The sequence below is a fragment of the Hakea prostrata genome, chromosome 9 (genome assembly GCF_041222555.1).
Source record: "Hakea prostrata isolate BN-2017 chromosome 9, UWA_Hpros_2, whole genome shotgun sequence".
In the NCBI taxonomy this organism is placed as follows: Eukaryota; Viridiplantae; Streptophyta; class Magnoliopsida; order Proteales; family Proteaceae; genus Hakea; species Hakea prostrata.
Genome location: NC_142608.1, coordinates 8,940,155 through 8,964,361, shown reverse-complemented (window position 1 = coordinate 8,964,361; position 24,207 = coordinate 8,940,155). Strand labels below are relative to the sequence as shown.

The 24,207-nt window shown below is 36.6% G+C and overlaps 2 protein-coding genes and 6 non-coding genes across 20 annotated transcripts; all 8 read left to right on the top strand.

Moving 5' to 3' along the window:
• Positions 1–606: 606 nt before the first annotated feature.
• LOC149004516 (uncharacterized) lies at positions 607–11,986 on the top strand. 12 transcript variants are annotated; one of them, XM_089167939.1, is made up of 5 exons: positions 607–840; positions 2,193–2,483; positions 9,685–9,819; positions 9,897–11,067; positions 11,172–11,986. In XM_089167939.1, the coding sequence occupies exons 2-4, from the start codon at positions 2,480–2,482 to the stop codon at positions 10,334–10,336; spliced, it is 579 nt and encodes a 192-aa protein (XP_089024065.1). In that variant the 5' UTR covers positions 607–840; positions 2,193–2,479; the 3' UTR covers positions 10,337–11,067; positions 11,172–11,986. The 12 variants fall into 12 exon arrangements, with proteins under 12 accessions (XP_089024065.1, XP_089024062.1, XP_089024064.1 ...); XM_089167936.1 differs by having other exon boundaries at positions 2,170–2,483; XM_089167938.1 differs by having other exon boundaries at positions 607–844.
• On the top strand, positions 1,059–1,197 carry LOC149004522 (small nucleolar RNA snoR134). The gene has a single exon (XR_016170050.1). It is a non-coding gene; the product is annotated as a small nucleolar RNA snoR134 (small nucleolar RNA).
• LOC149004521 (small nucleolar RNA U36a) lies at positions 1,440–1,526 on the top strand. Its single transcript, XR_016170052.1, has one exon. It is a non-coding gene; the product is annotated as a small nucleolar RNA U36a (small nucleolar RNA).
• LOC149004520 (small nucleolar RNA Z223) lies at positions 1,644–1,736 on the top strand. The gene has a single exon (XR_016170027.1). It is a non-coding gene; the product is annotated as a small nucleolar RNA Z223 (small nucleolar RNA).
• Positions 2,134–2,249, top strand: LOC149004519 (small nucleolar RNA Z278). The gene has a single exon (XR_016170028.1). It is a non-coding gene; the product is annotated as a small nucleolar RNA Z278 (small nucleolar RNA).
• Positions 2,359–2,474, top strand: LOC149004518 (small nucleolar RNA Z278). The gene has a single exon (XR_016170029.1). It is a non-coding gene; the product is annotated as a small nucleolar RNA Z278 (small nucleolar RNA).
• Positions 2,791–2,895, top strand: LOC149004517 (small nucleolar RNA snoR97). The gene has a single exon (XR_016170055.1). It is a non-coding gene; the product is annotated as a small nucleolar RNA snoR97 (small nucleolar RNA).
• Positions 11,987–13,946: 1,960 nt separating the features above from the next.
• Positions 13,947–22,980, top strand: LOC149004515 (external alternative NAD(P)H-ubiquinone oxidoreductase B2, mitochondrial-like). 2 transcript variants are annotated; one of them, XM_089168379.1, is made up of 11 exons: positions 13,947–14,087; positions 14,207–14,352; positions 16,787–17,063; positions 17,698–17,904; positions 18,232–18,482; positions 19,187–19,406; positions 19,562–19,666; positions 21,147–21,419; positions 21,528–21,649; positions 22,346–22,465; positions 22,578–22,980. In XM_089168379.1, exons 2-11 carry the CDS (start codon positions 14,264–14,266, stop codon positions 22,663–22,665), a joined length of 1,752 nt encoding a protein of 583 aa, XP_089024505.1. In that variant the 5' UTR covers positions 13,947–14,087; positions 14,207–14,263; the 3' UTR covers positions 22,666–22,980. The 2 variants fall into 2 exon arrangements, with proteins under 2 accessions (XP_089024505.1, XP_089024507.1); XM_089168381.1 differs by having other exon boundaries at positions 13,947–14,092.
• The last annotated feature ends 1,227 nt before the right edge of the window (positions 22,981–24,207 follow it).

Genomic DNA, 24,207 nt, shown 5'->3' with positions numbered 1-24,207 from the left:
ATCTAATTTTGATCAAATTTGTGATGAGTGAAAAGGCAAAAACAATGATAGCAAATTCATAAAGCTAGGGTTCTTCAATCAGTTTTTTGGTTTACTCCTATTTTGTGGCCCTTTTTTCTGAATTTAATTTGAACTAGGGTAGCTAATTGTAATTGTTTTTTTTTTTTTTTTTTTAAAATTATAAGTGATATTGATGAAGATGTGTATACCTATTTTATTTTTTGTATTTGAGGTTCATCAGGGTTAGTTTGTGCGCGCCTCAATTACATCCTAAAGGGGGGAGTTTTGTCCGATACTTTGACCTCTCCAACGAGAAGTATGGTTTTTATCACTCTACCAGCACGACATTGACATATATACCCTGTTTACAAATTGTATTTTTTTTAATCTTGAAATATAGAATCCGTAGATGACCAGGTTACGTCTCGTAATGCAACATCTATCGGCGGCGCTGCGAGACCCTCCCAATAAGATAACGGTCGTAGATTAGGATATCTATGGAGAGTCGTAGAAATAGAATATCTAATCGACGAACCTTCTCGTGTCTTAGGATCGGAAGATCACCACAATCAGGAAACTAGGGTTTCTCAATCTATATAATAGGCATCAGACGCCACAATTGTGAAAAGCGTTCCTTACTCGCCTCCTAACGACGAACCTCTAATGCGGTAGAGCATATTTTCGCATATCGTTAGTCTGCTTCTTCGTTTTGTTCTGCAATCTTCTTGCTAATCAAGATTTGGGTTTCATTTAAGTCCAATTGTCTCGTTCCATTCGCTCTGTCATTGAGCGCTTTCGATCTGCTTGGACAGATGGAATCTCTCGACAATTTTTGGCACAGTAGGTAGACTATTTTGAGTTTTGGTTATTAATCGTCTTGATTTTGGTGGTTGACAAAACGAAGGTTTAGTCAGTGTTAGCGCTTTTGTGTTATTGATCTTCAAGAATCTTCATATAGTTATATCGATATGTTATCTTGATTACTTGTTCTGCGATGTTCATCACCATTGTTAGCGAGTCTTTCTTATGTTCCTCGCCATGTCTTCTCATTATGCAACCTGCACGTGCACCCCGGGCTTCTCCGATAACATTACTGACGATGAAAGCCCCATTGCGTGTGCTAAAGTGTGCCATTCAGTGTTGCAGTTTTGCTGCGATGTCCAACAGCTGATCTGTGTCAAAGCAATGGCTACATTTTTATCCTTGTTTCTTTGGACCGTCAAAACTTGGTTCATTTGTTACCTCTCCTATAGCTCTTTTGTCTTCTATATGACCACTCGAAAGAGCTTGTCATGGAGGCAGATAATGAGCTTGGCGAGGTTAATGTCCAGGTTTTAGACTCCATTGGTTTTGCCTCTAAAATTTCTCGCCACAGGTGAGACTGATCCAGGCAATTCTGATTTTCTTCATAATTTTGTTCTGGTATTTGTGAATGTCATTGGCAATGATTACAACTTATCCGCGCTTCTGAGAGAAATCGATGAAGCATAACAAAAAAAGATGGTTGAATTTCTTAATATGAGCCAAAATTATTCTTCTTGGTACATTCGATCTTCTGTTGTTTTTCCATCACATCTCGAAAAGAGTAATTTTTTTTAGTGGTCGAAATAGTTCTTTGTTATATTATTTAGGCGTCTCATGTGAATTGGCAATGATGATTTATGTACAGCTTTAATGCCAGTTCTGCTTCAGAAAATTCTTGATTGACAGAGCTGATATATTTTTCTGAGCCTTTTTCTATCAATCCTGACTGAGTTCTATTCGTATGTTGATTATACATCTTAATTGGTTCATGGGCTCTGCTAATTTGCTGTATTTCCACTTGATGATGATATGATACATACTGTATTGAGGTGTAGCGGAACCAAGACTCTTCTTAGAGAACTTACTTGGCAAGCTGCATTTCATATGATATTAATGGGTCCTACCGAGTTAATGTGCCAGTATATGTGTTAAAGCTTTTATTGTTTATTTTGTTGATGTTGATGTGTTACTATATTTTGGTTTGTTGGAAATGTAATTGCTGTTTCTTGCCAATATATGTCTAACCTTCAAATTTTCGTTTTCCGATGATATTGATTTGTAATTGCCATTTGCTTCCTCTATTGAAAATGCTATTGAGTGCTGTGTCATGTCAATGATGATATGATCCATCTTATTGAGGTGCAGTGGAACTAAGACCCTGTTTACAGGGAGAACCTCCTTGGGGAAGCTGTATTTCACGTGAAAGGAACGGATCTAACTGAGGCAAACAATGTGTATGTAATGTCTAACCTTCAATTTTTCGATTTCCAATGATATTGATTTGTAACTGCCATTTGCTTTCTTTATTGAAAATGTTATTGAGTGCTGTTTCCTGTCAATGATGATACGATCCATCTTATTGAGGTGCAGTGGAACTAAGACCCTGTTTACAGGGAGAACCTCCTTGGGGAAGCTGTATTTCATGTGAAAGTAACGGATCTAACTGAGGCAAACAATGTGTATGTAATGCAGAAATAATTCATATTACAAAGCGGCTGATAATACTAAATTATCTTCATGCAATTTGCTTGAGTTTGAGTATGTTGGATTTGTTGTTCTGTTTTGCTGGTTGATTACATCTTTGTATATTTCCGATGGTGAATTTATGCATGCAATCGGATTTGTTTGTGTAAGATGCATTTCATATGAAATCAATGTTAATTGGTCGTTGTGTCAATTACTTTAATAGTAGCTTCCAGAATATTGTATTAACCTAGTCTTTTTACTTTAGTAATCTGTTTGAGTTTTAACTATCCACATTCCCGTTATTGCTAGATTTGTATGTGGCTGAAAAAACTCATAGATTGAGTGTTGTCATCAGCTTCGTCTCTCTTCACTACGAGATTGGAGTTAAATAACAGCACGACACTTTTTTGGTTGAGCATGCAATTACTCCATACATTGTTTTACTTTTTCCTACTATAATCTATTGTGATTTTTGCTGGACTTAGAAATAGCTTTTTAGCTCGATGTGGGAGTTATTTTTTTAAGGTATTTTAAACCAGGATCCAACATTCTTGCCTCCAACTGTTATCTTATTGCTTCAAATTCATCTTGGACCCTGCTGTCCCATAATCACTCCCATGATCACTTAACCCTAGTCCAACCTCTAACTTTTCTAAATTGTAACCCCTCATTCGTTATCTCATTGAACTCCTATCTCATATTTGATCTCCATCAGCTTTGGTTTACTTGATGAGAGATTCGAGTTGTATAAGAAAAAAGAGTTGAGATCAGTAACAAAATTCTTTAAAAATGGTATGGTCACTTATTTTGGTTATAATGCTGTAATGATATTTGTAGGGCAAGTTGGAATAAGAAATTGGGCCATTAAATGATTGGTGCACATACCTTTGTGTATGGTTAGAATATGTGCTTGGTATACAAGTTGCTTCATGTTTGTTGGGGTTTGTTGGCTTGTATTCACTAGGAAAAGTAGTTGGATCATATATTTTTCTATTTTCAGTCCCATTCCCTCATCCTGAAGGAAGGGTTTTGTTTACAAATGATGAGCATTGACATAGTCAGGTTGGGTTTGGGCGCATCCTTGGGGCCAACATGGCTTGACCTTATGTTAGTTTAGTTGATTAAAGTTATTGTTGATCCCATAATAGTATATAGATGTAACATTTCCTTGCTCTGGTTAAACATAGTTTGTAATAAAAAGGTTATAGGTTTGATTGTACTTGTGGCAATAGTATTGTTTATTTTGTTTTCCACTAAAAATTTAGTGTCAGAATCCGGGTAAATTAGAGTTTATTAGGTTAGGGTTGGGGAGTTTCAAATCTTTACAGCATTTTTGGTTTTCAATTTTAAGCTTTAGGTAGGGTTATTCTTCTTGGATTAACATACTCTCCTTGAAGGGAGGATAATTAGATTCCTTTAGTCCATGGTTTCAAAATCAAATCTCCTAAGCTTGTTGGGTGCAATTTACAAAGGGTGGTTGAACTCATTGGCTTTGATAATCACTCATTGAAAAAGACTTGCTTGGAGTAGCTCTTCAATCCAGAAGATGTTAATCTATATTGAAGATAAAAATTAGGATAAGCTGATCTAGCTGATTTGGGGTGGGGGTGAAAAGGGAACTTCCTCAATCTGCGTATCACCTACTTTCAAATGAAAGGGACTTCAAAGCTAAAAGAGCGGTGTCTAGTTTGAGAATTCATGAATGAGAGATGTTGAACTGTAGAAATGGAAGAATGCATGGTGCAACAAATTCTTGCCTAAATTTAAATCTTTTTTTGTAGAAAGTTCTAGCTCAAGGCTTGATTACAAGGAAGAACTTGGTTAAAAGGGAACAGCAAATTGATCTCTTTTATGGATCGTATTCTTCTTGAATGACCATTTGTGAAAGTATGTTTTTTTTGATTACTAGTTGCTCATCTCACACCGATGTTCAAGATTTGAAGATGGCCCAATTTATTGAGCATTGGAGGAAGCTGAAATTCTCTTTGAAAAAGGTGGAGGCTGAATGGGTGTTTAGAAATGAAACTAAATCTTTTGAGAAACCTCATTGACCTCAAAGGATGTGATCTTTAGTGTTGAGAATGGGCATTTGGACATTCCAAATGTTGGAGTTGGAATGACGATAAGCTAGAGTTTAAAGAGAGGATGCTAGAAAGAAAGTTTGGTCCTTGCCCCAAAAAGAAACAAAGATTGGTGCCTACCTCAAGGGTGGTTGAAATTAAAATGGGTTTCTCTTGGATTTTGAGGATTTTGGGCAATAAGGCGCATGTTGAATCTTGCGTGACCACTTGAGCAGAGTCATTTGTGCTTGCTGTGAACAAGTTGAGTGTGGGTCAATACTTGAAGGTGAGGCATATGTGGACTTCTCCCAACATCATTGTCGAAGTGTACTGTGAAGAGCTTGTGGATCTTCTCTATGGGTATGCCTTCGATGTTGTGACGGATGTTATGTTGTTTGTCCCTTTTGCCCTTTTTAAAGAAATTGTTTTTTACTAAAAAAATTTAAATTTTATTTTCATATTTATTAGTGTCCCACAAAGTTCATTGAGAATTGTAGAACTTTTAAAAGAGAATAGTTGGTTTGTATATTAATGGACATCCTGTTCTATCAAACAAATGGTATTACCTCACTTTGGATTGTTTGGTTCAATACGGATGGAAACATGTAAGCACAAGCTTTAATTAAAAAGGGAGTTTTTCTGCTGACAGAACATCCCACTTTTCCACCCAACATGTTTTAAGTATTTTACATGTTTTATTGGATGTTGTGGGAAAGGGACTTACATCTTATAAAACCCCTTCCCTTCCTTTTAAGTACTTCCACCACCCGACTTCCGTTTCACAACTTTTATTCCCCCAAGATGGTGAAATAAAGTGGGGTTGGGCTAGCCCGATATGAAGAGTTGAAGCTGTTGTTGAACTTGAACCCCTCCATACTGACCCTCGAGCTTGGTTTCCATTGATTCCCCATTTTCCATTGGCCTTGCATTTCATCGTCTGTTTGATTTCTGCAACTACCCCCACATTCCACACCTCACCACGTTCTTGAGTAGAAGTAGAACAATTGAGTAGAAGTTGAACGAGTGAAACAGAGAACAGAAAAAGTCATAAAGGAAGCAATTTAACCAGACAGTCCATATAGACCGTTCACTAAGCACATAAAACCGAGCAACAGAGATATAAAAATGTTAACAAACTAGCAAAGGTTAACAGATGTTAAGCCTTAAAAACAGAATGATTGAAAAGGAGGAATGAAAAGGACAGAACAAGACATGAACTAAGCATTTTACCAGACCATTCATATAGACCGCTTACTAAGCAGTTAGAACCAAGCAACATGTATATAGGAAACATGAAAACGTTAGAAAACTAGCAAAGGTTAACAGATGTTAAGCCTTAAAACTAGCATAGAGAATAACGCTGAAGGCTTGAAAGTGCTGTTAAAGAAGATGAACTTATCTTACCTGAAATAGTAACCTTGAGTTTGAAAATGACAGGGAAGAAATCACTGAAAACGACAGCGAAGAAATCTCTGAAAACTTACTATATGTGAAGAAATAGGGAGGAAAACGATGAAAAAGCACAAAACACCGACAAAACAAGAGATTGATGCTGGAGATAATGCTCTTTGTTGAGACATTAAGAGGTGGTTGGACATCAGTATCACTGAATTAATGAGACCCTGCAATAAATTGCATCCTGGAAAAAAAACCAACGTTACAACCGATCATAATCGCCTAGTTCTCCAGTGTGTTTCAGAATATTTAAGTTTTACACGGCACGCTCCATCCCCCAGAGAAGGTTTACTCTAAATACTCATCGGAACAAAACATAAAAGGAATAAGAGCACGTATATCCAGGGGAGTGGAGATGGAAGCAGCCATGGCTAACTCAGGCGAAAACGTTCATCTTAGTGGAGGATTTTTTCAAAAAGATTTCTTCCCAGTATTGTTATTTGCCAAAGGAAGTAACCTTAGAATTATTGGTATAGAAAAAACAGCCAAATGAATGCTAGTTTGGCCAACTTGTTTTGGCTGTTAAAAAGCATCCATCAGTTGTGGTAGAATTATTGGTATAGAAAAAACTTAAGAATAAGAAAGGGAGGGAGTTTAGAGGAAGTCCTAGGATCCAACCATCACTCTGAATGCAAATGTTCAGTGTGAAGGCATACTTGAGGAGCCCTCTAAATATATATAATAAACCACTCTTCTTCATAAAATAAAACAAATGTTCTATTTTTTTTAGTTGTGAATTTGTTTGTTAAGAATTGAAGAAGAAAGAAATGTTACATGGTCCTTTGACAGTTGTACTTCTAAACTTTGTAGTCTGGTCATTGAGTCATCCTCATAAGCTAAGCTATACTTGTTATGCTAGGATCTCAGGCAGCCAAGTGGTCATCGATTTTGCTAGTCTGAGGATGAGTGGTTGTAGTAGTGTCCTCATAATATATCTTCTGTTTGATTCTCAGGATGGGGGTCTCCACCTCAAGCCTACAGTAGCTTACACACGTACGCAATACTTGAGCGTTACCAATCTTTTTGAACTCTTCCACCTAAAACTTCATCTCAAGGATCTTTGAGTTGATTTGTTTATTGCAGCTTCTACATCCTGATTTGAGTTTGTCAAGAGCTGCAAAGATGAGCTATCCTATGGTTGCCACCATAGAAGGATTTCATTGTTAGTGTTGAGCAGTGCTTTGAGTTGGAATATATGTCAACACAAGTTTCTAGTTGATAGTGTTTAATAGTTCAATTGTTGTTGAGTAAGTTGCTCAAGGGAATTGAATCAACCAAGTCATCATGTGAAGGTCAGATAAGCCTTTGGTCCAGCAAGGCAGTAAACGCATTGTTTCAGCATGTTGTCTGCCACGATCAAATTCAAATCTGCAGCCTCTGTAGATGATTAAGTTGAAAGTGGACTTCTTATTCGTGAGTTGAACCGGGCAGCAGTTTCTATGAAGAACACTGTACATTTTCTTGTGGATGTGACATGTGTCTTAACATCACATCAACCCAATGATTAATTGTGTATAACAACTGTGGGGTTATGTGTATTGTCTTTGGGATTGTTTGGCAAGGAGTTTCAAGGGGTGGAGGTTTTCTTCTTCCTCATTCCTTTGATATATTTTTTGGGGGAAAATGTAGAATTAGCTTATGGGAGTTGTTTCTTGCAACCATAAATACAAACTTTATGGTTAGTGTTTCATGTATATAGTTTTTGAGAAATCTCTGTAATTGCTATCCATACCCTGAAAGTAAAGTTTGAAGTTGACCCTTCTGCCAAATACCAAGCATTTTTGACCTCATCAGGCAATTGGTTCCCTTGGACAGAATATACAAGGGGAAATATTATAACTGTTGGTTCATTATGCCCTGAAGTCGATCTTTTTTCCTTGGCTTATCTTCTTTGTCTCCCTTTTGGCTTCCATTGTGTGGATAATCCCTGGTTCTCACCTGTGGGGGGTTGATTTACTTACCTCCCATATCCCAGGAGTGCAGTCTCTTTTGCAGGCTGAGGAGACAGCATTGATAAAGAATTCTTAGCTTTTTTAAGATCCAAGAATTTTTAGTTATGGGTATAAGTTGTTGAACAGCAAATAGAATGGTCAATTTACTTGCTGGAAATCCTGAAGCTTTAATTGCAATATTTGTTGACTAATAACAGTAATGACCCTGTCACTTCTCTTCTGTTCTGTTTAAATATTTTTATAGTCAGGGCAATGTTAGAAAATGAGATGGAGGTGAGAGCAAGAATGGGACAGTCAGGATCATTGATGTCCACTGTGATGTCTTGAGCTCGTTTGTGAATTATTTGTGACACTGCAGATGCATCCCTTGATGAGCAGTGGCTTGTGTTGTAAGATCGAGAATGATACATTTGAAGGGTGCAATAGTATTAACCCAGTCTAATATAAAATTTATGTAGTGGCAATACCCTAAACAGCTCGTGATCTCTTGATGTTTGCAGAGAAATACCAAGCCAAACATCTTTAGGCCTTATGTGACAAGTTCATGATGTCAAAATTGAATTTGTCAATGGTTAGCTTTGCATTTGCGTGCATAATGTGATCACAGATATTATTGACGAGCTTGTGGGAAAGCATCCCTTTCTCGTGATAGAAATCTTTGACGCCCATTTTGCTGGGGGGCAGACTTGAATGCTGCGCATTAAATGCTGCAACACTGAAGTTGAACCCTATCTTGCTTGCTTCTTTTTTTCTTTCTATAGGTGTGTTACAGTGATGTCATTAAGGTGTCCCCAATTACCTTCAGTAGTCCAGACCCAAAAAAATTTCCTTTATATTTTTTATGTGCTCAAAAATATTAATTGTTAACCTAAGGTGTCTGATTTCTATAGTAAGGGTAATTATTTTATAGTTTAAAAGTATATATAAATTGGTATAGATATCTCTGTGTAATTATTTTTAGTTTAATATTATTTCTATATCTTTGGATTCAATCTTCATCTGAGATGACACTGTAGTTGTTTAACTTTTATGAAAAGGTCATTTTGGGTGTTCGGTATTTAAAATCATTGAGTACTCCTAAATCAAAATCTTGTAGATTTTCTCCCCTTTTTTAACTCCACACTGATGTTTTTAACCTGATGTAGGGTGCTTTTGTGCATTCAAAAATAATTATTTTCTTCTTGATTGGTTCCCTTCCAATTATATGGGTAATTATCATCTTCGGGTTACGATTCTACTCAGAATGAATGCCCTTCTTAGAATGTCATTTCTGAAATGTATGTAAAATAGGCTTCCATGTCCGGACTCTGGCTTCTTTTCTATTGTGCAAGTTGTGTGCTCTTCAATTTTTCTTTGAGAGGGATGGAACTGTGGAACCTCTTTCACCCTTGGGCTTCCTAGTCAACTTGGGAAATTTTTGTGGCGGTGAAAACCAAATAAAATAAATAGCCATGGCACTTATCAATTCAAATGAAGAGGCGCATCACTGATTTCCTGCCCTATCAAAAAGGAAAACATACAAAGCCTCTTTAAATTTGTAGTCCCTCGTTGTTGGCAAATTTATAAAAAGTGCCAACTTGTAGACTTCAAATTTGAGACTTGAGCCTCATTTTGTGAATAATATGTATTAGAGCCTCTTCAATGATTTAAGCTGCTTCTGTTGATGAGCTCTGGGTGGCTGAATTTTCTTTTCTATTTGCTCTCCTGGCAATTGTGTTTTGATGCAGCAGCAGCAGAAGTAGAAGTAACATGGGATAATGGCACAATACACCAGCTCCAGATACTGAAGAATTGTGTGGTGCAGCAGCTTCTTGTGGTTCCCCTGTTCTTTGGATGGCCTCTACATTGCAGCTGCGATAATGGTATGTTTCTTCTGTATGAGTTTTGATTTGGAGCAGCCAATCTTGTCATGTAAATTGTTCCTTGTTTACTGTGCTAGGGGTTGCTATAAAACTCCCTGCTGATCTTACCATTTGCATGCCTAGACTTGAGGATCAGCTTGCCAGGCTCACCGGCGTGGCATTGGTGTACACTTCACTTGAATTTTATGTGCCTTCTTTAGGGATTATGGGCTCATCACAGCAATATGGCAACCTAGCAGCACTGAGTGTTACAGTTGTTAATGAGAGTATGCAACTGGGTACAGGTTTTATTTTTGCTTTCAGAATTGAGCGCTTCATCATCATGATATGTATCTTACTATTGCCTTTGTTGATGTGGTCATCTACTCTTGCGTTTAGAGGCCAAACAGAGTTATGGCCAACTTATTATAGATACAAACCTTTAGATCCACAGGGTGTAAATGATGTGCAGGGATTAACAAAACTATTAGTCAAGTTTCATGTACTCAACTACACCGGAAACCCTCAGACACACTGATATGTGAAACTTCGCATATTCATACTACTGTCTTACTATGAGCCCTCTCTTCAGCAGTTGTCTTGCATCCCATGCTGAGGTTGTTTTCCAAGTTTTCTGTAAAGACATGACTCTTCCAATTACCAATGGTGGATACCTACATGGATGTAGCACCAACTCTTAACAATTGCAGTGGGTACTTTTTCTGACATCTGTAGATGTTTTTCTTTTCTCAGTCCACACTGCTGATAGAAGTGATGTTCTTTGGGCACATAAAACTGAATATTCTTCAGAGTGAGAATTAGAACATCTCAAATTGAAGACCCTGTCTCTTAAGTTCCTCAACAAAAGCCTCTCTAATGGCTTTGTACACAGCCCAAATTGTGTTGTCATGCAGCTTTTTCATTGGGCTTCCTGTTTACATTGTTGAGAAAATCTTGGAATGCAGACTTCTTGAAGATGAGGGAACAGAGGATGTTGATGAATGTATACAGCGACTGTCAATCCCTGGATCAAAGCCAACAATGCAAGAAATAAGTTGGACGATGCATTATCATCTGGGTGACACTCTTGATTCTTGGATAGCTGAAATAGCCGTCAAAGACATGATAAAATGGATAAATTGATGTAAGAAGGGCCATTCAACCCAGCTCATTGAATTAATATCTAATTGTCATGTTTCTAATTCGGAATGTAGGTCGTCCATAAAAGATGCAGGAGCTAAAGGGTCAGAATTTTAGTGTATAGAGTTGGTGCGTATCGGTTTTGGTCCTTTTAAGGTTTTCTTGCAGAATTGATACCATTTGATACCAGGAATCTCTAGAGCTTAAATGAATCATTTGAATTCATTTTGTAGACAGGAGCAACATTCCCAGAGTTGGTGATGAAACGAGATAGACAACAACAAAAGAATTGTGGGCTCAATTGGAGGATACCAAGCATTGGTTCTGAACTAAGATCATCTTGCAAGCATTTGAGGATAAATCCAAGCATACTCGGTGAGTTTCTTGAGGCAGCTCGGCACAAATCAGAAACAGATTTTGCACAAAGTAGGGAATCAACTTATTGATGCCAAAGATGCTGTTCGAATGAATGCAAAGCCTGAGAATTTGATTGAAGTTGAATGTTCTTAATTCTTAGGTGCGCAGGAGTACACGTCAGATGCTGATCTATGTGATTTTTCGAAGAAGCATTTTATGGAGATGATTTGTTATTTCCTCTATAGACTCCCACTTGCCATTGAAGGAGCTTGGTGAAATGACCCAACTGAAATCGGTGAGTGCAGAGTATGACGAGGCTTGAAGTTCTTGCCAAACGTGAATTGTTTACGTACACTTTTAGCAGACAAAATCCAAGATATGGCAAGACAAATCTGACCGGTATGTCAAGCAAATATTGAAAACCTCTCTTGCTCAGTTGCTCGTCATTATGATCCCATGCGAAGGATAGTAATATATATTGATGCCTCCCTTGCTGCTGCTTATCTGTCCGGAGGAGATGATGAAGGTGATAGAATCAGAGAAACTTTGATCCAATGAGTTCTTGGGTACAATATAATAATTTTGCTGCTGTTTTATTGCTGGTTAATTTGCACCTTTTATGTTTTTAATACCTGAATACTACTTAATGTATCTTATGTTCGTAAATCATAATGAAGTTTCTTAACAGCCATATTGTGGTTCACTGAATTTAAACTTTCTATTACTGGTCAGAGGTAAATAATCTCTACTTTCTTCTGGATTCTAATCTATGGTTTCTTGTCAAAAGTAGTTTGAGAAAACGTTGGACCAAGAAAACTTATCATGTTCACGCTCTTTGAAACTTCCCATGGTGCTGAAGAAGGAACCATTTTATATCAACTTCTGAATTTGAAATTATTTTGGTAAAGGCTATGGGGTGCAGCTGTAGCCTTCAAGACTAATAATCTTGAATTTGTTATCTTCAACGCCTTCTATTTCTTGTTCTTTCTTTTCTTGATGGTGTTGTCTAACGATTAGTATACTAAGGACTAGGGTCATACGCTTAGAGAATGAGAAGAGAGTGAAAGGAAGGTGTGGAGTTACGAAAATTAGTTCACAACTTCTTTAATCCTATTTTATTACATCACTTAAGAGGTTGCTATCTCAAAAACACGTCTACACATTTAAAAAAAAACCATTAAGATAGATTAAAAAAATACTTCATTGGGGCGGTCTATTTTGACGTTCAAATGTGAAAACTTATATAGAGTATTAAATATTTTTTATGCTTTTAAAATATCTCAAAATTCAAGTCACGTTTAAATCATCGTTAAGAATATTTAAGCAAAAAAATTCTCCTATAAAGTAACCTCATGTTGCCTCACTTGAGCAGAAAAACATGAAAATAACTCTTGATCTTCCTAAAATTAGAGATATCATTTATGTTGATGTTCTTACAAACGATTTATTATCTGAGGGTAAATGATGAAGTTATAAATGATTTTACCTGGTTTTTCTAAAATGAATTTCCTAAAATTTGAAGTCTTCATTTTGCTTCTTCTTCTTTTTTTAGCAATTTTCTTTTCTTATCATGCCAACTGAACACACTGATGATCTCAGAGTTTTCGACATAGCCTAATTTATTTACACGTACTTTTCTTTTTTGGGGGGTGTTTAACAGTGTAGTATTCGGTTTAGTTTGAATCAATTTTGATATTATTCTCAACCTCTTTAACCTTTTCATACCGGGTTTAACTTCAATGCTGCGCAATTATTGCGCCGCAATGAACCGAGTGGCCATGATCGAACAAAGTGGTCGAGGTCGAAATCTCAACCACTCATTATGCATTTTTTGGTTACAAGTAAGTATGATTCAAAAAGTTAAAAAATATACAAAACGAGTGGTCTAGATTTCAACCTCGACCACTAATTTTATCTTCATCGTACGCAGCTCAATGTTATGCATTAATTACGTAGCATTGAAGCTCTATCATTTCAAACCAAGTTGTATCGAGTTGGGTTTTTCAAAAATGATTCAATTCATTTGGTTTGTCTTGATGGTCTGAACCAAATCAGACCAAAACCGATAAATCTTTCGATCTTCATTCTGTATCTCGTCCAATTAACCTCGAGCTGGTATGGTTTTCGGTCTTAAAAATCCAGAATTGACCCTCTAATTCTACACACCGAACCGCACAAATTGGAGAGTGACGCAAGGCAGAAGCATCTTTTGTGGACCGTGGAACGTGCAAGTTAACTTTTCCGAACGGTCAGTTAGGTAGCAGTTATTTTAAATCACGGAAAGTTCGTAAACGGACAGGTCTTCCCAAAACCTCCCCGCGTTGCCAACTTTCAGACTTCAAACTTGTCGGGTCGGTCATGCTTAACAACTGGTCAGCGTTGCTTTCCAGCGATTTTCCCCCTAATTTTATTTATTAATTCTGCACAGCCCAGAAAAAAAACCTTAAAAAAATCGGCTCTGACCACTTGGACCGGTTTCTGCGGACGTGAAATTTAAGAAATTTCTGTTTCATGATCGGCGCCGGCTCATGCAACAAACAACAACGGGAACAAAACAACACGTGCCAAATTCCTGGGATTCCAGAGACTTCGGAGAGAGAAACAGAAAACCTTCGTACACCACCATTTCAGCTTCACACAATTCACATGCTTGCAGGTATCTTGGTCGACAAGTCAAAAGAAAAAAAAAAAAAACATATTCAAAAGAAATGAGACACCGCCTTTCCCTTACCAGAGACGGTTAAGAACGGCTCCTCCATTTTCGGAGACTCTTTACAGGTTAGCGTAGAGAGGTAAGGTGAAGAATGAAACAATCAGTTAGGTTTAGTTCTTCTTAAGTATTCACGCCCTTCTCGCTGTTTCTTCCTATATATTCGTGCCGATCCTCAGGGAATCTTTTCATTTTTTCCAGAACAACTGTTTTGGTTTCGTCTGAGATCGAAGCAGGAACGGAACAGAGTTTGCAAAGATGCGTGTCTTCTCCTTCTACGAGAGAGCTTCCCGAGCTTTTCATGACTATCCTTCGCTCTCTAAGCTGATTGTTATCTTCACAGTCAGGTTAGCTGTTGATCTTTTTTGTTTTATTAAGAGTTTCTAATTTTGTCTGTGCTTACTTTTGTTGTTGTAGTTATAATGGTTCTTTTAAAGAATTTAGATAGATATTTTTGGATCCAAGTGAATGCTAAACTTGAATATCTGTACTCCTTATTGATCATAGTTGATGAGCTATGTAATGAAATCCTTGAGATTTAAGTAAAATTCTGCAACTCTTTGATCTTATTGTGGATTCAACTTCAAATCTATTTAAATCCGGTGCTGTAATGGCTAAAGCTAAACTGCTGTATAAGTGAGGATATGTTGAGATACAATGAAGTTAAATTTGATTGATTCGTAGAGATCTGGTAACAGCATTAGAGGCGATAGATAGTCTGTTTTGAATTGATGTTTCTTGTTTTATTAAGAGTTTCTGATTTTGTCTGTGCTTACTTTTGTTGTTGTAGTTATAATGGTTCTTTTAATGAATTTAGATAGATATTTTTGGATCCAAGTGAATGCTAAACTTGAATATCTGTACTCCTTATTGATCATAGTTGATGAGCTATGTAATGAAATCCTTGAGATTTAAGTAAAATCCTGCAACTCTGTTTGATCTTATTATGGATTCAACTTCAAATCTATTTAAATCCGGTGCTGGAATGGCTAAAGCTAAACTGCTGTATATTTGAGGATATGTTGAGAGAAAATGAAGTTAAACTTGATTGATTCGTAGAGATCTGGCAACAGCATTAGAGGCGATAGATAGTCTGTTTTGAATTGATATTTCTTTTTTTATTAATAGTTTCTGATTTTGTCTGTGCTTACTTTTGTTGTTGTAGTTATAATGGTTCTTTTAATGAATTTAGATAGATATTTTTGGATCCAAGTGAATGCTGAACTTGAATATCTGTACTCCTTATTGATCATAGTTGATGATCTATGTAATGAAATCCTTGAGAGTTAAGTAAAATCCTGCACTCTGTTTGATCTTATGGAGGACTCAACTTCAAATCTATTTAAATCCGGTGCTTAAATTGCTAAAGCTAAACTGCTGTATATTTGAGGATACGTTGAGAGACAATGAAGTTAAATTTGATTGATTCGTAGAGATCGGGTAACAGCATTAGAGGCAATAGATACAGTCTGTTTTGAATTGATATGTTGTTTACATCAACATACCTTACGTTGATTAGTTTATATTCACAGATCAATCTGTATGTTGAACTAGTATGTAGTATGGTTGATTAGTTTATGTTCCATATCTTGGAAGTTAGGGTGGGCCGTAGGAGGTGGATGTTTCATCTAACCATGGTTTAAAGGTGGCTAGTGTGACTGTTTGAGGTAGAACATGAACCCCATTGAGGAAATTTCATGGGATGAACATTGATATGGTTAGACGAATGCAATTATGCTATTTATCTTTTTCAGTCAGATGGTTTCAAGACTAACAACAGTGTAGAAAGTCTAGTAGTTGGTCTTATCCATCAGATTGAGGAGAATGTTGCACAAGATCTCCGTGGTGGTTCTCAACTGTCTTGATACATACCATGTATGCAGCAGAGGAGTTGCTTTTGTCTTGTTATCTAATTCTGACTTGAACATTCTTCTAAAATCCTCTAATTGTTAGAACTTCATATTTTCTACTCGTTCTTCCCATTACTGACAGGCGTTTTTGTTTTCTCTTCTTGTTTAAATCATGGATTTGGTTTTATAACAAATTCGATAATGTGATTGCACCTGTTTATCTATCTGACTCAGGAATGTGTCTGGGCATTTAAATTTGTTAAGGGTGATCAAGTTGTATCCTTGTCTTAAGTTATTTTAATCGAAAGGACACTCAAAATATACGAACCTAATTGAAGGAGAAAAGAGGAAATAGATTAAGGATACAGTTAACAAGTAGGGAAGAAGACTCTGTATAGTAAACCTTAAAACAGCAGTATAATTAATGTACCCCCTCAAAGCCAATGACAGTGAATGTTTACGAATCAGTCAATCATGGTAATCATTTCCGACAGAGAAAGACTTCATGACTTGATAAGAAAAAGTACATACTAGTTGCAAGCAAAGAATTTAAGTACTAGAATGACATGGTCTTGTATAGTCATATCCTTGTGTTCTCTTACCTGCAAAACATATTATGTTCCCATACATTGTTATAATACAGGGGGCTGCCTAATGTTGATTGTTGAATGTTGAATTGCTTTGCTTGGAGCTCTTTGATGCTCCTTCCTTGGCTAGAAAAACACCTTACCTTTCTTGTTTTGTTTTCTCCTACAAATGTTTTACTTCCAGATCCAAAACTAATTTTCTCCCATTTCCATACCGATATCCTCACAAAAACTGATCTCCTTTGCCATACTTTTTTTGGAAGTTGATAAAGTACCATATTTTTCTTGTGAATGTCACATTTATCTCTCTCTCTAACATGTCCTCAATACATTGGTTATTGCAGTAGTGGCGGTATTGTGGCTTATTCTGATTCAAAATCACACTACATTGCAAATAATGTTGATTCATCTCATGCGGATAACAAGAAAAAGAGAGTGGTGGTTCTTGGAACTGGTTGGGCTGGGACTAGTTTCTTGAAAAATCTGGATACTTCGAAGTACGATGTTCAAGTGGTTTCACCTCGAAACTATTTTGCATTTACCCCCTTGTTGCCAAGTGTTACATGTGGGACAGTGGAAGCACGCAGCATTGTGGAGCCAATCCGTAACATTATTGCGAAGGTAAAGAGACGCATCATTTTTGAATGATATTGCATTATAAATCTGTTTGATGAGACAGTACTCATTTATATGTCTTTTCTAAGGTTCTCTTATGCAAGTTCCAATCCTTCTCAAATTGTTATCATTGTTCACCCAGCTGTATGATACTGTTATTGTTCTGCTGCCTGATTGAGTCAAGCTAAGACACTAATGCGTTAGAGCCAGAGTAAACCATTTCATACTATAGGCATCTTGAGTGGAACTTTAAACTGTCTTGATGCAAAGCCCTTTGGATCAGAATCAGTTCCTCTCCAAGGGATGAATAACCTCGCAATCATGTGATCTGTCTCATGCTAACATCGTTGGTATGCTCAATGACCATTTTCAGTAATGTTTTAGAAACAAGTGCATATGCAGCATTCAAATCTATACTTTTCCACTCTGGAAAGTGTAGTGGTAAATGCATTGTAGATCTGTTTGTTGAGGTAAATGGCTTGCTTAATCCCCTGCTCCTTTGTGCATAAATTGTGTGGTGTAGGTTCTTGTTTAACTTTTGCTGACTCGTGAATATATGAGTAATTATTATTTTGACGCGCATCTTTTATTATGGATGCTTTAACACATTGTCATTCTTGTCTTTCAATTCCTTTGGCAGAAAAAGGGAGAAGTTATATTTTGGGAAGCTGAGTGTACGAAGATTGATGCATCAAACAAGAAAGTTCATTGTCGGACTATTCAACCAGCAGGTTCAAACTTGAAAGAAGAATTTGTTGTAGACTATGACTACCTGGTAATAGCCATGGGAGCTCGTTCCAACACCTTCAACACACCAGGTGTCGAGGAGAATTGCCATTTCTTGAAGGTAACTTCCTTGGTGAAAATGACATTGTATGCTTTATACACTTTTAGAAAGGGAAGTTCTATCGATGATGGTTTTATTGAATGTGAACTCTGGAAGACATCGGATTTTGATAAATTTCCACTGTTGTCAGAGTGGATCCTAACATCCATGTGGTTTCCTGCTTATGCATTCTAGTTTGGTGAAACTCTTCCCTCTTTGTAGGAACTGTAAGAGAATTTGATAGTGGTGGTGTTATTTTTTCTTATTTTAATAAGATTTAAGTGGCTTATTGCTTGTCTGGATGGTACTTGTTTTATTATGTTCTTCATCAATACTGTCTTCATGCAGGAAGTAGAAGATGCTTTAAAGATACGTAGAAGTGTGATTGATTGTTTTGAAAGGGCCACCCTTCCTAATATAAGTGAAGAAGAGAGGAAGAAAAATCTTCACTTTGTTGTCGTTGGAGGCGGTCCAACAGGTGTGGAATTTGCTGCAGAGCTTCATGATTTTGTCAATGAAGATTTAGTAAACTTGTACCCCACGGCCAAGGATCTCGTAAAAATAACTCTTCTTGAGGCAGGAGGTCATATATTGAGCATGTAAGGAAGAAATGCAGCATACTTCTGAGCTATCATATTTATCAATCATAGCATTATTTAATCATATTATCTCCTTTTCTGCCTTGTCAGATTCAGTGCTAATACTAATCATACATTTAACTCTGATGGAATCTTTGGGTCTATCATATTTATAACAAAAGCTCATACGATTTATTCAAGCAGAAATGGAACTTTCAGTTTATATGAAATTCTTATTAGCCTCTGGAAATGATAAGCTAACTTTCTTGGATGAGTCTCCTAGGAGATGAAGTCCTTGATTCTTGGGCATAATTTTTTAGTTCTTACCCATTACCCAGTTTGGTGAATGCTCTCTTGGAGTGAAGATTATTTGTGTTGTCCTTGAAACAAAAATGCACTATAGCTATGCATGTGTACGGTGCTTTTTTTACTGCAAACTGTGAAGATACAGATTTAACAACCATAAAAAAGGTCCAAATTGATTACCAAAAAAAAAAAAAAAAGGTCCAAATTTACATAAATATGTCTTGCATGCAAAAGAATAACATGTTTCAGAGAAAAGTTAATATTGACCTCTGGACTCTGTCTGACTACGTATGACAGCTAGTTTTGTATTGTATAACCTATGCCTCCTCTTTTGTTATTGTAGGATGTTTCTTTTGTTGAATCATTTATTTTATGCTCATTAACTTGTTCTGATGCCTTTAGGACTCCTAATATTGCAGGTTTGATAAACGGATCACTGCTTTTGCTGAAGAAAAGTTTGCGAGAGATGGTATTAATCTGAAAACGGGATCAATGGTTGTAAATGTAACTGATACAGCCATTTCTACTAAGGACATGAAAAATGGAGAGACTTCTTCTATGCCATATGGGATGGTTGTTTGGTCTACCGGAATTGGGACTCGCCCTGTCATAATGGAATTTATGAAGCAAATTGGTCAGGTATATTCATTTATACTCATGAAAGCCCTCTAATCTTCTGCTCAAATTGTTTAGATTTGTTCTGCTTTGTTTTTATTGACTAGTAATTTTTGGAATTTATCCAAATAGATAATGGTATTTTATATTATATTAACAAAAATCTACTGTCTCAACAGAGTAGAAGGCGTGTTTTAGCAACTGATGAATGGCTGCGTGTGGAGGGATGTAAAGACATATATGCACTTGGTGATTGTGCCACTATAAATCAACGCAAAGTCATGGTATTTTCAGGCTTTTTATTGGTTTCTCTTTATGGTCCCCACCAAAAGTGATGTTAAATGGACTGGTAGTCAAAATTCTGTTAGTCTGTGACTGCTTTGTTAATTTACTAGATATATTTTATTTAGACTTAAGCATTCAAACTAAAGTTATAGAAATATGTCAGGCAGAAAAATTTTGAAATAATGATAGTGATGGTCAAGTTGTAAAATAGTTTTCCTATATCCCCTCTTTTCTTTTCATCCGCTAGTAAATGTATATTACTCAGCACTGAAATTCAGAAACCTGGATCCGTCGTTTCCCAGACGATTGCAATTGCATCAAGAGTTCTTTTAAGAGTAAGACAACCACATGCATTAGCTGAAATTATTAGTGCTTCATATTTTGCTATACATCAAGACTATTCTTCACCTAGTGGTTAACAACCCCAGGCTGTCCAGTGCAGTTTGTGTTCTAGTTTCCTGCTTCATTTTTGGATGGATCCTTCTCTTCTGTATTCAGGATTTTTAGGTGGCCTTTTGCTTCATGTTTCTCTATGTTAAAGATGTGTGATACTATTGTTGATTATATTGATGTTCATAAAACTCATTCCCTCTGATTATTAGAAAGCCTTGAGAGTATGGATATCAACGCAGGTTAGCCCAGGAGGAAAATGAATAGATGCAGTATACCTATTTTTCGCCTTTGTCAAATTGAAGTAAAGGGCCACTAGTGAAACATAATAGATACAAATTCTCTCCATTTGTGTGAACTCTAAATGTATTCCTATAGAAGTATTGAGATGCTAATATGATATTCTGTTTAGGCCAGTTCGTATTTTCTGATGCACATCCTGTGTCATTTGTAGCCCATGTTCAAGGACTCTGTATCAAGTCATTTTTTTTAGAAACTTTTGCAATGATAGTGGTGGACTAATATTCGAGTTCTATTCACCCTTAAAAATTTCTCAGGTATAGGTCTCAACTTTAAAAGATTTTGGTTGATTTTTATGTCCTCCGGCCTTAAACTGAAAAGCCTTTTCTTCCCTGCATTCATCACCTGACCTTAGTTCTGATTATTCAAATTTCACATCATTGTCTCAGCCTGACTGGCGTGTGCCGTTCTCCAGTAAGTGAGCGGCCAACGCCCAAAACATTGTTTGATCCGCCCAAACGTAAAGTCTAATTTACCCCCACCCCAACCCTAAAAAAAATAAAAAAATAAAAAACAATTTTGAATAAAAATCAGGACTGCAACACTCTTTAGAGAATGCAGTAAGGGAAAAGATAACAAAACATTTCAAACTGCCTTGGACCAAATTGACCAATTATGTTTATTTCGTTGACAGAATTCTTCAAAGGGTGACTAGTTATGTAAAATCACACAAAAGATGGATTTTGTAATTTTTAATTTTTTTCTTCCGAAATTCTGGAATTAAATTAAATTATAGTCTTCTGTTCTGTTAATTTTTTTCCCATTTGATTTTGGGAATTCTGCATGCAGGAGGATATTTCAGTTATATTTGATAAAGCAGACAAGGACAAGTCTGGTACTCTAACAGTTCAAGAAGTCCAAGATCTCATTGAAGACATTATAATCAGGTATCCTCAGGTGGAACTTTATCTGAAGAATAATAAGATGAAAAATATCGTTGATCTGTTGAAGGATTCAAAAGAGGATGATGAAAAGAAATCCCTTGAACTGAACATTGAAGAACTCAAGTCAGCTCTATCTCATGTGGATTCCCAGATGAAGAATCTTCCTGCAACGGCTCAGGTGAGATTTTGATTACCTGGTATTTGTTAGTGGTGGTTTACCATTTGACTATGTCACTCTATGAAATTTCTAATTAAACTGCCTCCTCATCTTATGATGGCTTTCCAGGTTGCTAATCAAGAGGGTGCTTATCTTGCTAAGTGTTATAATCGAATGGAAGAGTGTGAAAAGAACCCTGAAGGCCCTCTCAGGTTCAGGGGAGAGGGACGCCATCGGTTTCGCCCCTTTCAGTGAGTTCAACTTCGTTTAGAGGAACTATTTTGTTTCTTAAGTTCCCCGGCTACCTAGAAGCCGGAGCAGCAAGATGGAATTGGAATCAAATATCTAGTGACACGAAAGAAAGAGAGTAAGCTGAAGCTATCCAGCGCACGGCGATAAGTGACCAATAGAAACACCCGAAGAAAGAGGTAGACTGCCCCCTCTTGTCTCGCCCCTGCGTTGGGGCCCCCCAAAGAAGGGGGGGGGGGAGGGGGAGGGGGGGGGGGGGGTCAATTGTAGAATGTCAGATAGGAGTCAATGTTAGTTACGATTAGAAAAATTAGTTCCATGATCTTATCTTTTGTCCCCTTGCTTTTTCATTTTGAATCCTTTTGAATTTCATGAGACTGTTCCTTCCCTGTAGTCTGGCCAAGTAGTCATTTTTACTGAAGATGAGGAACCTTGAGTTTAATACAAAATCCTAATCAATAGTTGCAGGCCAAGGGGGCACTGTTCTGCATCACCCATCGCCACCTTCAATTGCCAGTGTAAAGTGTGTTGATGACTGTGGTGGTGGTTGTTGGGAGTTCAGAATAGTTGTAGATAGTAAGAACAATCCATGTAACATCATCAAGAACCAAAATTTTTTACCTAGCTGCATGGGGATGATTTTATCCACAAATTGAGTTTGTTTATTATGTGGCTTGACTCCTGATACTTTTCTGAAGGTACAAGCATTTCGGGCAATTTGCTCCCTTGGGAGGAGAACAAACAGCAGCTCAATTGCCAGGAGATTGGGTTTCTATTAGTCACAGCAGCCAGTGGCTTTGGTATTCTGTATATGCCAGGTAAAATTTTCTGCTCCGAACCCTACTCTCATGTGTGTTGTAAAAGTTGGCTTGTCGATGTTGGCTATTAGCAGATAGTTGAATCTCATCTCTGTTTATTTTCTTCATTCAGCAAGCAAGTCAGTTGGCGCTGTAGGTCTTTGGTTGTATCCGACTGGATGAGGCGATTCATTTTTGGGAGGGACTCAAGTCGCATCTGAGGCAGAAATCCAGATACTTTACACAGATACGCAGATGTCTTTTAGTTCTTTCTTTTCCACTTCTCTCCTCTTGAAGTAATGAGAAAAATGTCAAAGTTTTTGTTATTTTTTCTTTTCAATCAATATTCTTTTCTGGTTCATCAATTTTGTGGTCCAATATATGTACAATTTTGCTAACAATCATCACAGTTAGTATCAGTAAATGAAATACTAAGACTTGAAGATAACTGGTTTCTTCATGTTACATCTTACCTGTGTTAGATTACTCATCTTAGATTTGAATGACCTTTATCTATAAGGAGAGAATTATAAGTTAAAATTTTTGTCTCTTTCATTATGTAGGATTTAGATTTTCAAAAAATAGTCTTAATAATTTTTTATAAATGAACAAATAATTAATTCATGAAAAAAAAGATTTTTTTGGGGGGCGGGGAAGAGAGGGGTATTAAATATGAATGATACATTAATTGAGTGTGCTTAAACCAAATAGTAATTACTTACACATTAAACTAGCACTTATGAGGATAAAAGTCTCTGGATCTCATTATAGATTGTGATGTCTAAGATGTTAGTTTAGTGGTTAATAATGACTCAGTTTTTTTTTTCTTCTTTGTTATTATTATTTTTCAAATATATTTGATCCATCAAGGAACAACTCAATCAAGAAGCTAGAGTTTATAGATGATATGGACCTTTCCCATAAATTATATGCAAAATTAGGGAACTCAAATATCGAGTTTAATTCCAACCAAATATATGTAAAGATTGTGTCTTTTTTTAATTAGCATTGTTAATGTAAAGACAGTATTTTAAAAGTCCAAATAGTGCGTGAGTGCATGGTAATAAGTAATAACCGAAAATCATCATCCATATACAAAAAAAAAAACAAACAGCAAACGTAGTTAATAGTTACGATGCTACATCACCAATACATATGTAGACAATTCCTAAAATAAGCATGTATAAGAAATTCATTTTCTATGTATATTAAGCTAAAACATAAACATAAAGGAGAAAAGCTACAATTGATTGATTGACTAAAATAAGCATGTATAAGAAACTCATTTTCTATGTATATTAAGCTAAACATAAACATAAAGGAGAAAAGCTACAATTGATTGATTGATTGATTTGAGTCATTGGACCATGATCTCTGTACAGGGAATCAATACATGGAAAACCTGGAAAGCACAAGTGAATGGTTGGAAGTGATCTTCGACATCATTAATCTAACTAGTGGGTGAGACAACCATGCGTCCATGACTGCAAAGTTAGGGAACTGTAGGAACATCAGGACACTAATATGAAGAGTAAATGCTCAACATGGTTGCTTAATTTACTCCTGGCCATGGAAGTTGATCTTCCCTCATAGTTATCTACTTATTGGTTTAGAAATATTGCATTTTCTTGAAATGGGACACAGGTTTTCTTGCATGGAATGACATCATATATATACTAAAAAAGGCTATTCAAAAACTGTTTGGAAGTGGTAATTCTCTGTTTCTGATAGACTGGAAAAAGGAACACAAAACAACTTTTCAA

Bases quoted from the DNA above. Each gene is read 5' to 3' on its own strand.
- LOC149004516 (XM_089167939.1), top strand. The intron at 9,820-9,896 runs GTATGTTTCTTC...TTACTGTGCTAG, and splicing joins ACATTGCAGCTGCGATAATG to GGGTTGCTATAAAACTCCCT.
- LOC149004515 (XM_089168379.1), top strand. From the start codon at position 14,264: ATGCGTGTCTTCTCCTTCTACGAGAGAGCTTCCCGAGCTTTTCATGAC. The intron at 18,483-19,186 runs GTAAGGAAGAAA...CTAATATTGCAG, and splicing joins GGAGGTCATATATTGAGCAT to GTTTGATAAACGGATCACTG. The intron at 19,667-21,146 runs GTATTTTCAGGC...TTCTGCATGCAG, and splicing joins TAAATCAACGCAAAGTCATG to GAGGATATTTCAGTTATATT.